General features: G+C 36.3%; 3 protein-coding genes across 4 annotated transcripts; 2 read left to right on the top strand and 1 right to left on the bottom strand.

The window, feature by feature from the left end:
• The first annotated feature begins 3,806 nt into the window (after positions 1-3,806).
• LOC149027935 (uncharacterized) lies at positions 3,807-9,174 on the top strand. Its single transcript, XM_089167178.1, has 10 exons — positions 3,807-4,187; positions 5,102-5,344; positions 5,465-5,669; positions 6,073-6,163; positions 6,282-6,427; positions 7,271-7,514; positions 7,617-7,721; positions 7,855-8,037; positions 8,177-8,381; positions 8,492-9,174. The coding sequence occupies exons 2-10, from the start codon at positions 5,125-5,127 to the stop codon at positions 8,977-8,979; spliced, it is 1,887 nt and encodes a 628-aa protein (XP_089023304.1). The 5' UTR covers positions 3,807-4,187; positions 5,102-5,124; the 3' UTR covers positions 8,980-9,174.
• A 491-nt stretch (positions 9,175-9,665) lies between these two features.
• On the top strand, positions 9,666-10,097 carry LOC149027934 (hydroquinone glucosyltransferase-like). The gene has a single exon (XM_089145037.1). It carries the CDS (start codon positions 9,666-9,668, stop codon positions 10,095-10,097), a length of 432 nt encoding a protein of 143 aa, XP_089001163.1.
• Positions 10,098-11,092: 995 nt separating this feature from the next.
• On the bottom strand, positions 11,093-14,659 carry LOC149027933 (uncharacterized). 2 transcript variants are annotated; one of them, XM_089147552.1, is made up of 2 exons: positions 14,535-14,659; positions 11,093-12,522 (listed from the first exon to the last, which is right to left on the bottom strand). In XM_089147552.1, the coding sequence occupies exon 2, from the start codon at positions 12,484-12,486 to the stop codon at positions 11,620-11,622; it is 867 nt and encodes a 288-aa protein (XP_089003678.1). In that variant the 5' UTR covers positions 12,487-12,522; positions 14,535-14,659; the 3' UTR covers positions 11,093-11,619. The 2 variants fall into 2 exon arrangements, with proteins under 2 accessions (XP_089003678.1, XP_089003682.1); XM_089147556.1 differs by having other exon boundaries at positions 11,093-12,494.
• Positions 14,660-17,416: the final 2,757 nt, after the last annotated feature.

Here is a 17,416-nt window from a genome sequence, read left to right as displayed (position 1 = left end):
TATCCCTATATATATATATATACATCTATATATACATATATATATATATATATATATATATATATATATATATTTTTTAAATTTTTTTAAATTATTTTTATTTTATTTTGTACAAAGGGGCTTTATTAAGCCGGGAAGGAGATATTAATATGTCTCAACAGAGTCAAACCCACGACCTCTTCATTGAGAGGTGTTGGTTTTGACTTGCATGACTAAATAAGATTTGATATAAATTCTATGTTTGAATTATTAGTAGATCAAAAGTGATGGAAGTAGATCTATCAAAAAATAAACAATGAATTTTACTTGGGATAGTCTAACCGTTGTTTCTTTCCTTTTTGTAATAAGCGTTTTATATATTGGGATGTATTATACAATAAGCGGTTATGCCCTTGACCCCGAGGTGATTCAAACTCTGATCTCCTACTTAGAGTTGTTAGTTTTTTTTATCAATTGAGCCATCTATCGGAATTAACCATTATAATGATAAATTATAGTATGTATGCCCATTCAATCTAGACCTTTAGATCATGTGGCCAAATGATCCAATAGTACAAATTTGATCGTGTAAAGACATACATGTACCAAAGTCATGACTACACTTAATAGGCGTCTCTGTAACTATGTTTATTTCCTTTGTAGCTAACGTGCTATTACTATCGAGATTTCTTGTATCGTAGGAGACAATTTCTTGTAATCATTTTATACTTTAATACGTCAAAAAATACTAACATCACGTTGTTATCATATTAATAGAAAAAAATGTGTTTTATATCAACTCCACATTGGAAGCAGCTTCCGTATGAGACTAAAAGATCTCTCCAATAGAGGATAGAGACAAATTGAATAGAAGAGGATGCCATATTAGATTGTACTACTAGCATCGATAAGGCAACAAGAGCAGGCGTGGGTGTAAGTGTGTAACCAAAGTCGACGAATGCCACTTGAAATCGGTCTGGTCTATCTTTTCCATTGAATTGATAGAATGTGGACGTGGAGGCCCTAGAGGGCAATACCTACGAAGTGGCGACGGACCACATTCTTATCCACTCATGGTGATGGTGTACTAAGTAATTGCCACAAATCAAATTGATAATGACCAACATCTCTTAATGAAGATAAACTTTCCAAATTCCTCAAAACCCCAAAGACATGTTATAAAGGAGACTGGACAAACAAATCCTCTTCTCATGTTCTCATCTCTCTTCCTCATGGTGGTTCCCACTTCTCATATATTAATCTCTCTCTCTCTCTCTCTCTCTCTCTCTTTACCTCAACCAATAATTCAAACCCACTCTCTCACTCTCTTTTGACCTCATAACCAATAATTCAAACTCACTCACTCTCTCACTCACTCACTCACTCACTCACTCACTCTCTCTCTCTCTCTCTGACTCTCTCATAACCAATAATTCAAACACTCTCTCTCTCTCTCTATATATATATATATATGAGTGGTCCAAGAGTGGTCCAAGCATTGGAGTCCTAACTCTAATAGTCATACGTCAAACATTGACATTTTGCTTCAGCTCTCTGCATTTAATGCATAAGATTGTCCAGACCGAAAATCTCGATTGCTGGATTGAGATCTCAGTCGAGATTTCGATCTTGACCTCTTGTTTTTCAACAATCGAGATCAAAATCTCGGACCAAGATCTCGATTCGATGACCAATATTTTCATTAAACATATCATGCGCATTAAATGTGTAGGACTAGGCAATGCAGGGTTGGTAGAGTGGTAAGATCCATACTTATTGGTAGAGAGGTCATAGGGTTGACCCTTTGCGGACGACAAAGCTCCCTTTGAGGATGTAATCAAGGTGCGCAAAAAGCTGGTCCGGATGAACCTCAAACACTAAAAACAAAAAAAAAAAGCGTAGGACTGAAGCTCGATCTCAAACATTGTCCGATTGTTACAAAATCTTTAAAATATTCTCACACATGGCTCTCACTTCTTTTGTACTATAAAAAATCAATTGTGTTTATTTTTATCAATGATGCTGATGTACTATAATTTTACTACTAATTAAACTTACATTTTATGAAATTATTATTCTCTTCACTCCCAAAATGGTGTTAAAAAGACGAATAAGATTGGATGTATAATATTCATTACGATATTATCTTCACTTAGAAGATCCATAAGACCATCAAAAGTTAGATCAGTTGGCAATGACCAACACCTCACAATAAGGAAATTAGGGTTTAATTAACTAACGAATTACAAGCAAGGAGCATCAGTAATTTTAGGCCAAGTCTAAGGATGAATTAATAATTTCAAAAGGTGCAGAAGCCAAAAGTAATAATTAAGCAATAGTAGACGACAACATCATTAATTGTCCCTTATTTTTATCAAGTTTAAGGTTGGATTAATAATTTCAAAATGAACAGAAGGCAAAGTAATAACTAAGCTATACACGACAACATCATCAATTATCCTTTATTTTTATCAAGTTTAAGATTGGATTAATAATTTCAAAATGTACAGCAGGCAAAGTAATAACTCAACTATTAGTACCCAGACAACATCATTAACTATCCCTTATTTTTATCAAAAGTAAATTACGGGACATATAAAATATCAATTAATATTCTTTAAATTAATCTAAGGTAAATAGGAGAAGGGGGTAGGGGGTAAAGTTTTAGCCTAGATCCACTATCTTCTTTGGGTAAAACCCTAGCTCTACCATCTTAGACCATAATAAAACTATAAGCAACTATGATCATATATAATATAATCTTTATTAATCCAGACTAAAATGGAAGAAAGATAAAGTATTTTAACCTAGATTCATTAATTTATACCCAAATAGAGCTGTAGAACAAAATAAAGAAAGCAAATTCACATGTTCTCCCATCTAGTTTACTTTTAGAATCATTAAAAACACAAAGTCAAATGATTCAAAATACCTAATTGAATTTTTACCCCAAAAAAAAAAAAACCCAATTGAATTGACCATAAGTATGATGCCCCATCCAAGAAATGGCACCATTTGAGGAAAACTTTCACAACTTGTTTAAGAGCTCAAATACATTTTGAATTGGTGGTAGAGGAGAATCTCACACTAAGATTTTCATTTAGAGAAAATCAAGTATTACTATATTCATACTATAACTGGACAATTGTATTTTCGCTGATATCAACTCAATAATGATATCTATTAATTTTTCATACTATATATTATGATTTATTTTTGAAATAATATGATCAATCAATGTAGGATCATGAATATGCTTTTAGAATAGTGATGATAATTATATATATATATATATATATATATATAGATATGATATAAAAAAATTATATATATATATATATATATATATATATATATATATATATATATATATATATATATATATATATATATATATATATATATATATATATAGCAAATAACAGTTTGTCATATAGAAACAATAAGACGAAGGAACCTCAAATTTGAACTTCTATTTCTTCATGTCTTTCCCCCTAAATCCAAATCATATGCTTCCAACCTGTTCATGTCCCATACTTCTACACATCGCCTGAGATAGAGATAGTGAGAGTTGAAGTTACAAATTTGTTCATGTCAAGCTGAACAATGCAAAACCCACACTCACGTGAATATAGAAATGAAGGCTTAATACCAGTGGACATACCCGCTTACTATAATTAGCTATTTTTCCTTTTGAACAAATACCCAATAATTAATAATTAATTATCTTTCATTTTGAACAAAAATTCCCTATAATTAACTATTTGACAACTAAGCGTAACAGTTATCCTTTGAGAAAACAAGAAAAAACAGCGTATCTCACGGTCCCACTGCTCTGCTCACCAACCAGAGAAGTCTTAGTCAGCAGATCAAACGGGCAAAATATCTAATCAGTCTGATTATCAATGCAAGCCAAATTTTGAATCTAATCGAATGAATGGGTTTCTTTCTATCACACTTACCGATGATGGATCGTGCAAAAAAGTGAAAGTGACTGGGTTTCTTTATCACATTCGATAAATTCTTATTTCTGTGGTTTTAAGTCTGTTCGGCCACTCTTTCTATAAATTTAAGCATTGGATTTGATCTCCACAGCACTTCGCTTGGGCAAGCAAGGCCTTCTCTAGTTCTCTGTTACTGCGACTGAGAAGTGAGTAGGGAAGAGTACGAATAGAACAGAGACGCTTCTCTTCTGGTGCCTCTTCTCTGTAAGTGATTTTTATTTTTTCCACTTATCTCTTCTTCTGGGTAAGTCGTTTTATGCTTCATTTAGTCTCTGAGCTTGAACCCCTGCTTCTCTTGGTCTCTGTCATTGTGAGAGAAGAGGGAAGAAACATGTTTAAGAACACAAATGAAAAATGCTTCACTCTGCTCTGCTTTGTAAATACTCTATTGATCTCTTCTTCCAGGTTGTCGTTTTCTGCTTCCATTGGTCTTGTTGTTTGAATGTCAAAACTTGCCTCTGCTACCATGGATCCGTTTAGTGAACATTAATTTTCTTGGTGGTTTTAGCTTCATGGGTTGGGCTTAGAATAGACTTGCTGCTCTTCTTTCCTCGTGAAACTCTTCCTTTCCAGATCTTTCTTGGGTTTTCAGCTCTCGGGATGACAGCTTTTCTCATTCCTTATTTTCCCTTTAAGCATTCCCTATCGATTCACTAATCCTTCTTTTGCTTTTGAAAAAGAATTTGGTCTTTTACATTCATTCTTTGCAAATTTATGGGGGCGTATATATTCTCTCTTGGTTTTACTCTTCTAATTGATGAAATCTGATGAATGAATACTTTTCCTTAGGGACCTTTCTGTATTTAGATGTTAAAGTATCAATGCTTCGGTTTAGAATTTCTAAGTATTATCCTACTGGTTTTGATTTGTAATTTTGCCAATATAGCAATTTTTGGACTATTCTTTCAGGCTCTCTGATCCCCTAAATAAAATGTCCTTGTCAGATTTTACTGGTTGTTGCCTGATTTAGTTGCTGAAGCTATCATCAGCGTGCATTTCTATAATGCCTATCATTATCTTTTGTTCATGGATTCAAACTTTAGACAAGTGAATTTTAGATTCTGTTCCATAGGAATTGCTGTGGACTTTCTAATGCTTTGCCTATTGTCTGTTTTAAGTCTCAAGGTGACTGTGAGGGAAGATGTCGAAATTCTTTATCCCCTCAGTGGGGCTCCTGTTTTTATGCTGCTTGGCAACCATGGCTGGTGCTGAATATTTGAAGTATAAGGACCCTAAACAGCCCTTGAATACACGGATCAAGGACCTGATGAGCCGTATGACCTTGAAGGAAAAAATTGGCCAAATGACACAAATTGAACGAAGTGTTGCATCAGCTGATGTTATGAAGAAGTATTTCATTGGTATGTAAAATCATTTATTGGATAAGAAACTTCCTGTGTGTTATATCCCTCCATATTAATATAAACAAATGAATAAAATAGGTGGAGTAGACTAAAATTAATAATTTCTGTTTTCAACAGGGAGTGTGTTGAGTGGTGGAGGGAGTGTACCAGCCACTGAAGCTTCTCCAGAGACTTGGATTAAAATGGTGAATGATTTTCAGAAGGGTTCACTGTCAACTCGTCTTGGAATTCCAATGATCTATGGAATTGATGCTGTTCATGGTAACAACAATGTCTACAAGGCAACAATCTTCCCGCACAACGTTGGTCTTGGGGTTACCAGGTAATTTGATGAATGCAATTGAATTATTTAGAGTTTCAGAATTCTATTACCAGTCTTATAGCCTAGAAGAGACTCTTCTTTTGGTCATTCCATTTTAAACTGGATTTTGAAGCATCATCTAGCTAAATCCTATTAACCTTTAACTTCTAGTTTCCTAGCGTTTATATTTCAGTTCTGCTAAAAAAAGGGTAAAATATAGCAAAATAAATCAATGGCCCAGAAAATAATGAATGATGAATATCATTTTAATTCATCTCCGTCAAGGACTCAAGGCAAGACCAGCCTTAGTTCAAGAGATAAGTTTTTCCCCTCTCAATGAATGAATGATGAACAAAGGGTTGTTTAATATCTGGTCTTAGTGGAGCTCTTTGAATGGGAATAATCTGATAGTAATGTTGACCAGGGATCCTCAATTAGTTAAGAAGATTGGAGCTGCAACTGCTCTTGAAGTTAGAGCAACTGGCATTCAATACGCTTTTGCTCCTTGTATAGCGGTATGTATGCCAAAACCAACAGCAACTACTTGTAAAGCTAACCATTTGTATCTTCAATTTTTATTAGACTTTTATTTGTCTGCTGATGTTTTCTGCTTGTAAATTTTAAGCAATATAGGTATGCAGGGATCCTAGATGGGGCAGGTGTTATGAGAGCTACAGTGAAGACCCCAAAATCGTCCAAGCAATGACAGAAATTATACCTGGTTTACAAGGAGATATCCCTGCAAATTCTGCAAAGGGTGTTCCATTTGTTGGTGGAAAGTAAGAACCTTGCAAGCTATAGTAAACTTCTTAAGTTTCTTATTTTTTCTTTTATTTCATGTCAGCAAAACCTACTGACCTCTGTGCCTTGAGTTTGGACAAATTTTATTGCATATGATTACTTGATTTACATAAACGATGAGGTTTTTGCTTATTGAATTAATTTATGATGATATGGTGTATTTGGGTATGTATCTTATCTAATATGCATTCATGCTGGAAACTGAGTTGATTGAAGTCACCAAAAATGTAACTTATAGATTTTGCCATATCATAAATGACAGACACCTTGACATGAATTATTCTGTCACCATTGAAGCAGATTAGGTCATACTTGTGGACATATTGTTTGCTTTAGGCCTAAGCAGTAGATAATGCTGTCCTTCAGTTAAAAAGTAGAGCACCAAATTTGCCTCCATTTTCTTACTGTTGACTTGCAGATTGTTTGTATGTTGGACTCCAGTCTAATCCGATCTTCAGTTGAAGAAATAATGATTGGAGCCTTCATAACAATCCTGTTATTCCTGCAGCGCGCATTGTGATGACTCTCCCAAAACACAACTGAAACTAGTGCACTGACACGTTCCCAAGTTCGAATTTGGTGTAAACATCTGATTTGTGCATGTGTTTCATAAAACAGCAATTTAATTTGATATACTAATATTGTATCTTTTACCATGAGCTTCTCAATGATAGTTGTGCGCATATGCTATGAATTTCCTTGACAAAGTCCAATTTGTTATTTTGTTACTACATATGTTTTGGAATTTACATAAACAATATAAATTGACTGAAGCAACCTCTTTACAAACTTTCACTCTAATACATATCTTACTATTGCAGAGACAAAGTCGCTGCTTGTGCTAAGCACTATGTAGGTGATGGTGGAACAACAGATGGCATCAATGAGAACAATACTGTCATTGACTGGCATGGATTGCTTAGTATCCACATGCCAGGATATTATAATTCAATCATCAAAGGTGTCTCAACAGTCATGGTCTCCTACTCAAGCTGGAATGGGGTGAAGATGCATTCCAACTATAATCTTATCACAGGCTTCCTTAAGGGCAAACTACGTTTCAGGGTGAAGAATTTTTTTTTCTCAAGGGAACTCCCAACCTGAATTCCTCTGCTTTCATGCTAGAATAACTGGACCTGATGCTTTTCTCTCTCTTGGTAATTGCAGGGTTTTGTCATCTCTGATTGGCAGGGTATTGACAGAATTACATCTCCACCAGGTGTTAACTACTCATATTCTGTTCAAACTGGAATTCATGCAGGCATTGACATGGTGAGCTAAAATGAACTGATCATTTTCCAATGGTCAATCTACCATATAAAATTTCTGGAAGACTCTCAAGCATTCTCAACCAGATGAAGGAAGTTGTTAATTGATGTAATATTCTTTTCTCTACTTGTTGCAGATAATGGTCCCATACAACTATACAGACTTCATTGATGATCTGACCTTCCAGGTGAAGAAAAACATCATACCCATGAGTCGGATTGATGATGCTGTTAGTCGGATTTTAAGGGTTAAGTTTACCATGGGTCTTTTTGAGAATCCATTGGCTGATGTTAGCTTGGTTAACCAGCTTGGTAGTCAGGTTAGTAGGTCCATCTCCCTAATGGTTCTCAAGACTCTCAGTCTCTGTTGTTTTGACTTTGCTGACATGCTGGTGAAGTTTGAGCCTGTTTCCCCTAATGATTGAAAGGCTGTTGATAAGCATTTTTTGACTTTGACAGGAGCACAGAGAATTGGCAAGGGAAGCAGTAAGGAAAACACTTGTTCTTCTGAAGAATGGAGAAAATGCCGATAATCCACTGCTACCCCTTCCTAAGAAGGCAGGCAAGATCCTTGTTGCCGGAAGCCACGCAGATAACTTGGGTGCTCAGTGTGGTGGGTGGACTATTACATGGCAAGGTCTGGAAGGAAATAACCTCACAGCTGGTACGTTTAAGGATTTCAATTTTGTGTGTGTTTCTCTGGTGGGGAACCAATATTTCTGCAACATAAAACTGTTCTATTTGATTTAATGAGAATATCCATGGCTTGAACAGGAACTACAATCCTCAAGGCAATCCATAACACCGTTGATCCATCTACCAAAATCATCTATAAAAAGAACCCTGACAGCAAATTTGTCAAATCTAAAAAGTTTTCCTATGCAGTTGTTGTTGTGGGTGAACCCCCATATGCAGAGACATTTGGTGACAGCTTAAACCTTACACTTCCCAGCTCTGATCTGAGCACTATCACCAATGTATGCGGTGCAGTCAAGTGTGTTGTTGTTATCATCTCTGGCCGCCCTGTAACGATCCAGCCCTACCTTGAGAGAATGGATGCTCTTGTTGCTGCTTGGCTCCCAGGAACAGAAGGTCAAGGTGTTGCTGATGTTCTGTTTGGTGATTATGGGTTCACTGGTAAACTTGCACGTACTTGGTTCAAAACTGTTGACCAGCTCCCAATGAATGTTGGTGATTCACATTATGATCCACTCTTCCCATTTGGGTTTGGAATTACAACTGAACCTGTGAAGGCAAACTAGGACTAGAGTTTTGAGGAAAACACTGTTAGCATCAAGCTAAGTTTTCCCTTCCTAGTACAATATTAAGCTCATTTTTCTCTGTTTGAGGGGGGTGGGGACTGGATTTTGTATTCTTGTCTAGTTCCTTTATTTCGAAGGCCTTTATTAGTGGCTTCTTGTACACTCTCCGGTGATTCAATCATCTTAATTTATATTTCTTTTGATTTTACAATGCTGAGCACTTGAGAGGATGGTTCTTCATCAAATAAATTTCATGTGGGTAGATTAATTAGCTAATTCAGTGGCAATGGCCCCTCAGGCCTCAGCTAATTGCAGCAAGGTCTTGAGATTGAAAATTGCCTTTGCCTGGCTTGACATGGGTCATATATGGTGAAGTGTTTGCACCAAGCAAGCCCTTGACAGAACTGCTAAACCTAAATTAAGACCGAAGAATTAGAATTCCCATGAAGCAAACATTCGGATCCATCTCTGCCAAACCTGTACGAAAAAAGCTAACATGATCAAAGAGGAGAAAAAGAAAAAAAAATGTAAATACCCATGATGAATCTATATACGAGCCTTCCTTTCCCATTCAAACGCAATTTGCATAATCGATCATATACGAGCCTTCCTTTCCCATTTCATTAATAGCCATTATCGCAAAAGCTCAACCAATCCCACAAATTATCATGCCACGAGCTCTAGGGATGGGTCACCTAATCCCGCTTGCCGAGTTTGCAAAGAAACTTGTCCTTCACCACAATTTCTATGTCACATTTGCTATACCAACAGATGTTTCTGCTCTGAAAGCCCAACAGACCTTCCTGGCACCCCTGCCCAATAGCTTAAATTCCTCCTTTTTAGCTCCAGTCGTCCTTGATGGTGATGTGGATGAGCCCTTGGAAACACGCATGCGCCTCACCATTGCTCGTTCTCTCCTAGCATTCTATGAGCTTTTTAAGGTCTTTACTACTACTACTACTACTGCTAACACTCTTGTTGCCTTGATCATGGATCATTTTGGCACCAATGCCTTCATGTTGCCAGGAATTCAAGGTTTCACCATACATCTTCTTCCCCTCCCCAGCTATTTTGCTATCATTGTACCTCCATTTGCCCAGCTCTACGATTTGAGTTGAGCGGGAAAAAAAATTGTGGGTGATAAGGTGTCCAACAAAAATTACCATGGAAAGGAATTATGTTGATGGGCAAAGCATGAAACACCTACTTCTTGATTGATTGCCTGAAGGGTTTTTGGAGAGAACTAGTGAAGGGGGTCTGGTGGTGCCTTACTGGGCTCCTCACGTTCGAGTGCTTAGCCATGTCTCCACGGAGGTTTTCTGACCCACTATGGGTGGAACTCAACACTAGAGAGTGCTCTGGATGGTGTATCCTTGATCTCTTGGCCTCTCTTTGCTGAACAAAAAATGGATGCAGTGACATTGGTGGAGGAGCTGAAGGTGTCACTATGGCCTAAAGTGGATGAGAATGGAATAGTCATAGAATGGAGATCGCTTTAGTGATGAAGAAAGTAATGGTGTAGGAAGAAGGGAGACTAGTCCATATGGGGATGATGAAGCTTAGATATACTGCTGCTTAAAGTGATGACTGAAGATGGATCTTCTATGAAATCACTAGCAGAGGTGGTGCGTAAATGGAAGGCTCACTTGGCCTTTTAGAAGTAAATGTTTCAGCTGATATGGAGGGTAATGTCCAAGATGTGTTGAAGCTCTTGTGCAGTTATCCGTATTCACTTAGATGAATAAGAATTCAGGTCATGTTAATTGTATTAGGACATTCAAGATACTCCTAAAACTTGGTTTAAAGTATTCCATGATGCGATATGATACTAGCAAATATGTATCCACTTTGGATATAGTTATTATAGTTAGTAACACTGCATATTGATACACCTCCTTGTAGAGAAAGCTTCCCCAATATAATCCGTTGAGTCATGTGCAAGAAAGTAGCTGAAACTGCGATTCCCATAAGAGGAAATTTGTACGATCAAGCTTGATTGTGATTGGCAGGAGAGATGAGATTTGAAGCTGAGGCTGCCCTGGCTAAGTAGGGAGCTGAGTCTTGTGGCTCTGTAATACCATGAAAGAGCTATAAAATAACTGAAATTCACTGCCTCCCCAATGTGAGAACAAGTGACAGATGTGCATTTACAAAAGAAAACATTATACATTTTGAATTTCAAAATAAGATACTATTGTTTTAGATAAACTCCACCACTTACAACAGCTTTACACAAGTCAATGGAGAAATAGACCAGGCAAAACTTGCAGATCAATTGACATTTAATTGAGGAAATTAGAAGGCACCATGAAAGCTCCAGTGAGACTACCTCTGCAAATTTCAGCCGCAAAACAAAAGAATCCCTCTAGCACAAGTGGCGAAAGAATAGATAAAGGATAATCAAAAGTAACCTGATGACATGGTCCATAAACATTCGGTTTTGATCACTTTGGGTGACAAACAATATAAACTGAATGTTTATGGATGTCATCAATTTAATTTTGTTTGACCATAGCATCCTATCCCATGGGAAACAGATTCTGGTTCATGGATATCCTCCCAAATTTGCATTCACCACCTTTTTACTGGAAAGGACACCAATTTGAGCTCTACCATATGTTCATGCTTTTCGGCATGTTTTTAATTGCGGGTCTGGTGATGTTGAATTTTCCTTCCTTGCCTCCATGGACAATTCAGAGCAGCCATCAGAGCTTGCACAATCACCCTGTTATCTGAAGAAGCCAAAGCAGTTTTCTTCACCATAGGTTCATGCTTCTTCACATTTTCTCTACTTGAACTACTGCCCAGCTTAAATTTTGGGCTGTGTTCCCCACATATACTTAAAAAGTTTAGTGCAGCTCTTGGAGGGTGCTGAGGAACCTTGTCACAGCAAGAAGTTAAACAAATGGATTGATCTCTATGGCATTTACCAATGGAATCATTTTCATCTCCAGACTCCCCAGGAAAATCTCTCTTGCAATGAACAACGCTTTCCTTCCCCAGTTTCCCCTTTAAACTGCCAATATTCCCATCAATATTTATTATTGCTGACTGAGACTTGGACTGTGGCTGATTCAAACTGCTCTCTGAGTCAAGACTGACACCAGTTTGTTGGGGATCTTCCAGTTCCAAATTACCACCAGAAGCTGTTCTGACTTGGAATTGATCTTCTTCCTCAACATTACTCTCATTTTCGACTTCAACTTTGTCTGCCTCTACGCAAATGTTTTCTTTCAATCCAGTACTGGAGGGATCCTCATCAAGAACTTTCTCTGTTACCTGCTTGGTATCATCCCTGACTGTTCTAGGAGCAGGGTTCATTTCCATGACAAGAGAAGCTTTTCTTCCACAACCAGGGGGGAAATTTCGCTTAGGTGAGATTCCTTTCCTTGGAAGATTTCTGGTTGATGTGATTTTCCTCCCACAACCTAAAGGAAAATCTCGGCGGACAGGGATTCTTCTCCTAGAGCCCTCAAGGGAATCACTGTGTATAGCAGCAACCTCCATTTCACTTCCTGAAGCAGATCAAGCAGAGGAAAATGACTAAGAGAAAAGGGAAAAGCACAAGGAAAAATATCAGCTAGAATGAATAAGAACCTTAGCTGTCTAGAGAAGACAATTTTATGAGGAGTGTATGGGTAAAGGCTGTGTAAATCTAAGCGCTGCCAGACCCGGCTAAATGTGGGAGTCTCGTGCACTACGTACGATGGTATAATTAGATAACAAATTAAATTGAGAAGCTATAAGCGAATTTTTATAAAAGAATCTAGAGCATACGAAAACAGGGTCGAAGATTGAACTCAATTAAACAGATCTCATACTACAAATAAAGCCCAGCATGACAAAGGGAGATGTTCAGCAGTCAAATTCAAGTAAAGAACTATTAATTTTGAGAAACAGGTACCTTCAGCACCACCCTTATTCATTTTAGAAGAAACGGGTAAGTATGTTAAGGTATTCATTTTAGAGCAATGGAAGTCACAGTACTCTCATTGTCCTTACAAATTTATAGTCCAAACATATTATTTAGGCATTTCACATTCAATACACATACATCTCTGTAGCCTCGGTAACCATAAGTATTCCATGACATGCTATTAGGGTATTCAATTCATCACATGGTAAAGCTTAGAGTTACCAGATGATTCACTAAGGGCCGTTTGGTTACAGAACCGGATTCAAATCTGGATCATGACGAAATACCCGTTTGGGAAATCTTAGATTCATGAATCTAACCCTTTCACTAACGCGATCGGTTTAGGGTGGGGTGAAACAATTCAGCTTTTTGCCTTCCATCCGTCGATCATGTTTTTGGGCCCTTTCTTCCCCCAACTCTTTTTTTATCCCCTTTGTCTTGTTTGTCCTGATTTGTCCGCATGGGCCCTAATGCAACCATTCGACAGTTCATTATCCATGTGAATAAGAAAGAGGATACAGCACTATCAACCATTAGCAGGGATTATTACATGACTATAGTGTATGGTGAAAAAAGTTGAGCAGTTAAGAATCATCATATAGATTAACTTAAATGTAGTGGAGAGGAGTAAGTTGGGATGGATGAATGGCACAATTAGGAAGGATACAGTTGAGGGATAATCATCTTAAATCTGATAAGGGAATAGCTCTGACGTGCATCAAAACATGAAGAAGAGGGTCAGAATAATATAGGAAAAATTACCGTTCACACAAAACAGCAGCATGTGACCAAGGACAGTTGCATGGGAAGTATTTCAGGATATAGATGTTGCCTTGCATGGAGATAATCTCCAGAGGATCTGGGGGCCCTAATAGGAAATATCGAATGGGGGGGGTTGATCAAATTTTAATGATGTCTTATTTCAGTTTTAGAAAGGCAAATTTCAATTACCCCATATTCAGATATCAAAATATAAGATAATTGACGGATTCATGTTGCACATTCATTGAAGATCATGGATATTGGCTTTCTGTTGATCTCACATCACTCTAGGACTAAAGCAAAGTATCCTGTGGTTTTCCCCTTAACGTTTAAGGGTGCTTCAAGCTAAATATCTTGCTGTCATGTGTTGCTCACGAGGTGTTTGATTGTTTGCCTCAATTGGATTTCATATAAACTTTGTTCACTTGTGGCTTTGGTGCTTATTTGATTCCCACACGACCATGTCAAGATGCGAGTTCTAATCTAACATGTATCATGTAAGACTTGATATGACTTTTGAGTAGATTTATTGGAGACCAAGGATTCTTGTAGCCGACCCAATTTAGTGGGGCTGCCGTTGCTGTCTACAAGTTACCAATAAAACAACAATCTTGGAGTAGAAAGATCAAAGGAAGAAAGAAAACGATAAAAAAAATAAATAAATAAATAAATGGATTCATGCCAATGCTTTCATCAGAAATCTTTTCCCCTGTTTTCCGATAATTGATAATCTCTGTTAGAGAAGCGACGCCTTCGCCTAAACGAAAAAGAATTGGATTACACCAAAAGTTCCAAGTGCTTTGTTTGAAACAGAAAGTTAATCAAAGAAGATACATAACAGATTGAGAAAAAGATAGATAATGAACACGAGCCTTACCGTAGCCCTAGAAGCAATTGGCATCCGGATCTAAACAACAGGCCTTCTCTGCTTCTCAGAGTCAGAACATCCGAAGGAGCTCTGGCGGCAAAAAGCCTAGGTATTTGAATATTTCACTCCGTTCACGGTTCACCGAAATGAAAAAATATGACGAAAGGTTAAATTTTGGTCCGCCGTCAATTGGGTTTATTTGGTTCCCTCCTGCCGGTTTGATATCCGGTTCATTGTGTTTTGGGTTTATGTTACCATTTACAATCAGCAATAGCCGGACACTATGCTCTCCCGACAGTGTTACAACCACAAATTATGTGAAGCCTACTAGTAAAAAATAATAAAATATTTAAAAAAATAAACCTCATCACATAACCTTGTGGGCCCCTTGTAATTCATGGTAAACAACAGTCGGGGGAGACGATCTAGACTCGAGAGATAATGCTATGGAGTTGCATAATTTACATGGCCTTGCAGAGCAAATGGGATCACATGACATAAGCAAATATTTAGAAGAATAACCTCGAGGGGTTGCTCAATTGGCAAAAGACTTGCGCTTTCACGTAGGAAGTCAAAGTTCAAACCTCCTCGAAACTAGAGGTGCAGTCACGCCTATATTAATTTACAAAACTCCCCTTAAGACGTTGTCGAGGAACGCGTAAGCTGGCCCATCTAAACCTCAAATCTAAGGAAAGAAAAAATAATAATAATAACTATTATTATCTTATCCTCTATTTCTTTTGAAATTACTAATCTAATTTTTTTATTATACTTGAAATTAATGTTGCCTTGCCATAAAGTCTTGTTAATGTCTAGTGATGATATGATTTTTGTATTTTTTCAAAAATCCAAAACCAATTTTGAGATTTGTTATTATTTTTTATTTTTAAATAACAAGAATATAAGGGAAAAAATCAATATTTCATAGAATCCCTGTTGCAACTTAGGTGGAACAAGAATAGGTATGACCCCATGCATGAGGAATATTCTTGGTTTTTTTTCTTTTTTTCTGAGGTTCATTCGAGCAGCTTGCACACACCGCGACTGCATCCTCAGAAAAGCTTTTATAAAATTAATATATAAAGAGACTTTGTCCCCTGTCCCGAGGAGATTTGAACTATGACTTCCTATGTGGAAGCGTTGGTCTTTTGCCAACTGAGCCAGCCCTTGGGGTTGAATATTCTTGACGTTATTCAACGAAAAAAACAAAACTTAAGGAAAAAATGTTTAAAAGGTCGTTGTTGTCCACATATTTAAGACATTTTTTATATATTTTTTTGGTATAAATATTTAAGACATAAATGCAATCAAGTATTTACTAGTTTCCAATAAAAGATAGTCAAGTTCCAATGATTTTCGGGTAGGAGATCCCTGCCCTGCCCAGCCCGAGATAAAATTATTTGGCTTTCCTTCCATAAATGTATTGTTTTCCATCTTATCTTCCTAGAATCACATTTACACATTTTCCTCTTTTGTTTTTTTTTTTATTAAAAATAATTTTTTTAAATAAAGATGATGAATATAGATGTTATTTTTAATTATTATCTAATGATTATCATTAAATCATATTTTAATTAACAAAAAATTAAATCTTAGTTAGAAATTAATTCACTATCCATAAATTTCTCTCTTTTTTTTAATTTTTTTTATTCTCTCCAAAGTCTTCTCTTTTATTTTCTATTTTTTTCTTTTCTTTTCTCACATCTCTTACAAACGGTTTAAGTAGTTAGAAAAAATTTAGAAAAGCTAGCAAACTTAAAGTTTTACTAAATCATCTCTACAATTATCAGGTATTTTTTTTTCTTCTCTTTCTTTATCTATATTTATTGAGCTAAATTGAATACATTGCTTTTTCTAACATTATATATTTGTATAGTTGTATTAAACTAATTATTGAAATAATTGAACTAAAATATTATAAAATAATCCAACAGTAGATTCCACATGGTCCAAAACAATGTGCAGTGGTATTAATACTCGCCCAATGGGGCAGTGATCCTTTGCTAAATCATCAACCTATTTACATCTGAATCAGACTATTACACCCAAGGCAAAGCCAGGATTCAACATGGAGACTAAATAATAATTCTGAATCACCTTCCTATTGGGCGAGCATAAAACCACTGTACATATTGTATAGACTCATGTGGGATAATATGAAGAATAATTAGGAAAAATATTTATGAATAGTGAGTTATTTTTAATTTTTTATTCCTTAAAACAAAGATTTAATGGTAATCATTGGATAATAATTAAAAATGACATCTATACTCAGTCATTTTTATTTTAAAATTTTATTTTTAATATTAGGGAATCAAATAGTTGTATTTGCCATCTGAAGTGAGAAAAATAAAGAATCCTACGTGTTCCTAGTAAATGTTAAGGGTTTTCTCAATCCTAAGACTAAACATAGAAAATAGAAAGTTAGTATGATCCGTTCTTATCTCTTGGAAAGCTATATATATACGTAAATCAGTAAATCCACGTTCAGGATTCCGCATTTTTCTCCATTTTTCGTAATTGGGTTCCGCATTTAATAAATTATACTTCTTACCAAAAATGAAAAAAACAATAACTGAATAACATAACAATTACAGCTGCCATGGATAACCGTAACACTTGCTACATCTGAGTTGGATGGACGATTCGGCATTTGTCTCTTTGAATGCTAGTCCATTTCATCCTATAAATACTCCAAAATCATATCATTCTTTCATTTTCAGTAAGGAATTCCCATCTCCTCTGAGCATAATATTCTTTTTGGCTGGAGTTTACTCGGTAAGATGCTTTCTTCGTTTTGGGTTTTCATTTTCTCAATTGTATTGTAGTCTTATTAGTTTGCATGGGATGAAAACCAGATTCTGTTCATCCATTGTGGCTTTTTAAGTCTT

The sequence above is a fragment of the Hakea prostrata genome, chromosome 1 (assembly GCF_041222555.1).
Source record: "Hakea prostrata isolate BN-2017 chromosome 1, UWA_Hpros_2, whole genome shotgun sequence".
NCBI classification, from domain to species: Eukaryota; Viridiplantae; Streptophyta; class Magnoliopsida; order Proteales; family Proteaceae; genus Hakea; species Hakea prostrata.
The sequence above is the reverse complement of the archived record's forward strand: the minus strand, read 5'-3'. Positions and strand labels throughout refer to the sequence as shown.

Bases quoted from the DNA above. Each gene is read 5' to 3' on its own strand.
- LOC149027935 (XM_089167178.1), top strand. From the start codon at position 5,125: ATGTCGAAATTCTTTATCCCCTCAGTGGGGCTCCTGTTTTTATGCTGC. The intron at 5,345-5,464 runs GTATGTAAAATC...TGTTTTCAACAG, and splicing joins TATGAAGAAGTATTTCATTG to GGAGTGTGTTGAGTGGTGGA. The intron at 7,515-7,616 runs GTGAAGAATTTT...TGGTAATTGCAG, and splicing joins AGGGCAAACTACGTTTCAGG to GGTTTTGTCATCTCTGATTG.
- LOC149027934 (XM_089145037.1), top strand. From the start codon at position 9,666: ATGGGTCACCTAATCCCGCTTGCCGAGTTTGCAAAGAAACTTGTCCTT.
- LOC149027933 (XM_089147552.1), bottom strand. From the start codon at position 12,486: ATGGAGGTTGCTGCTATACACAGTGATTCCCTTGAGGGCTCTAGGAGA.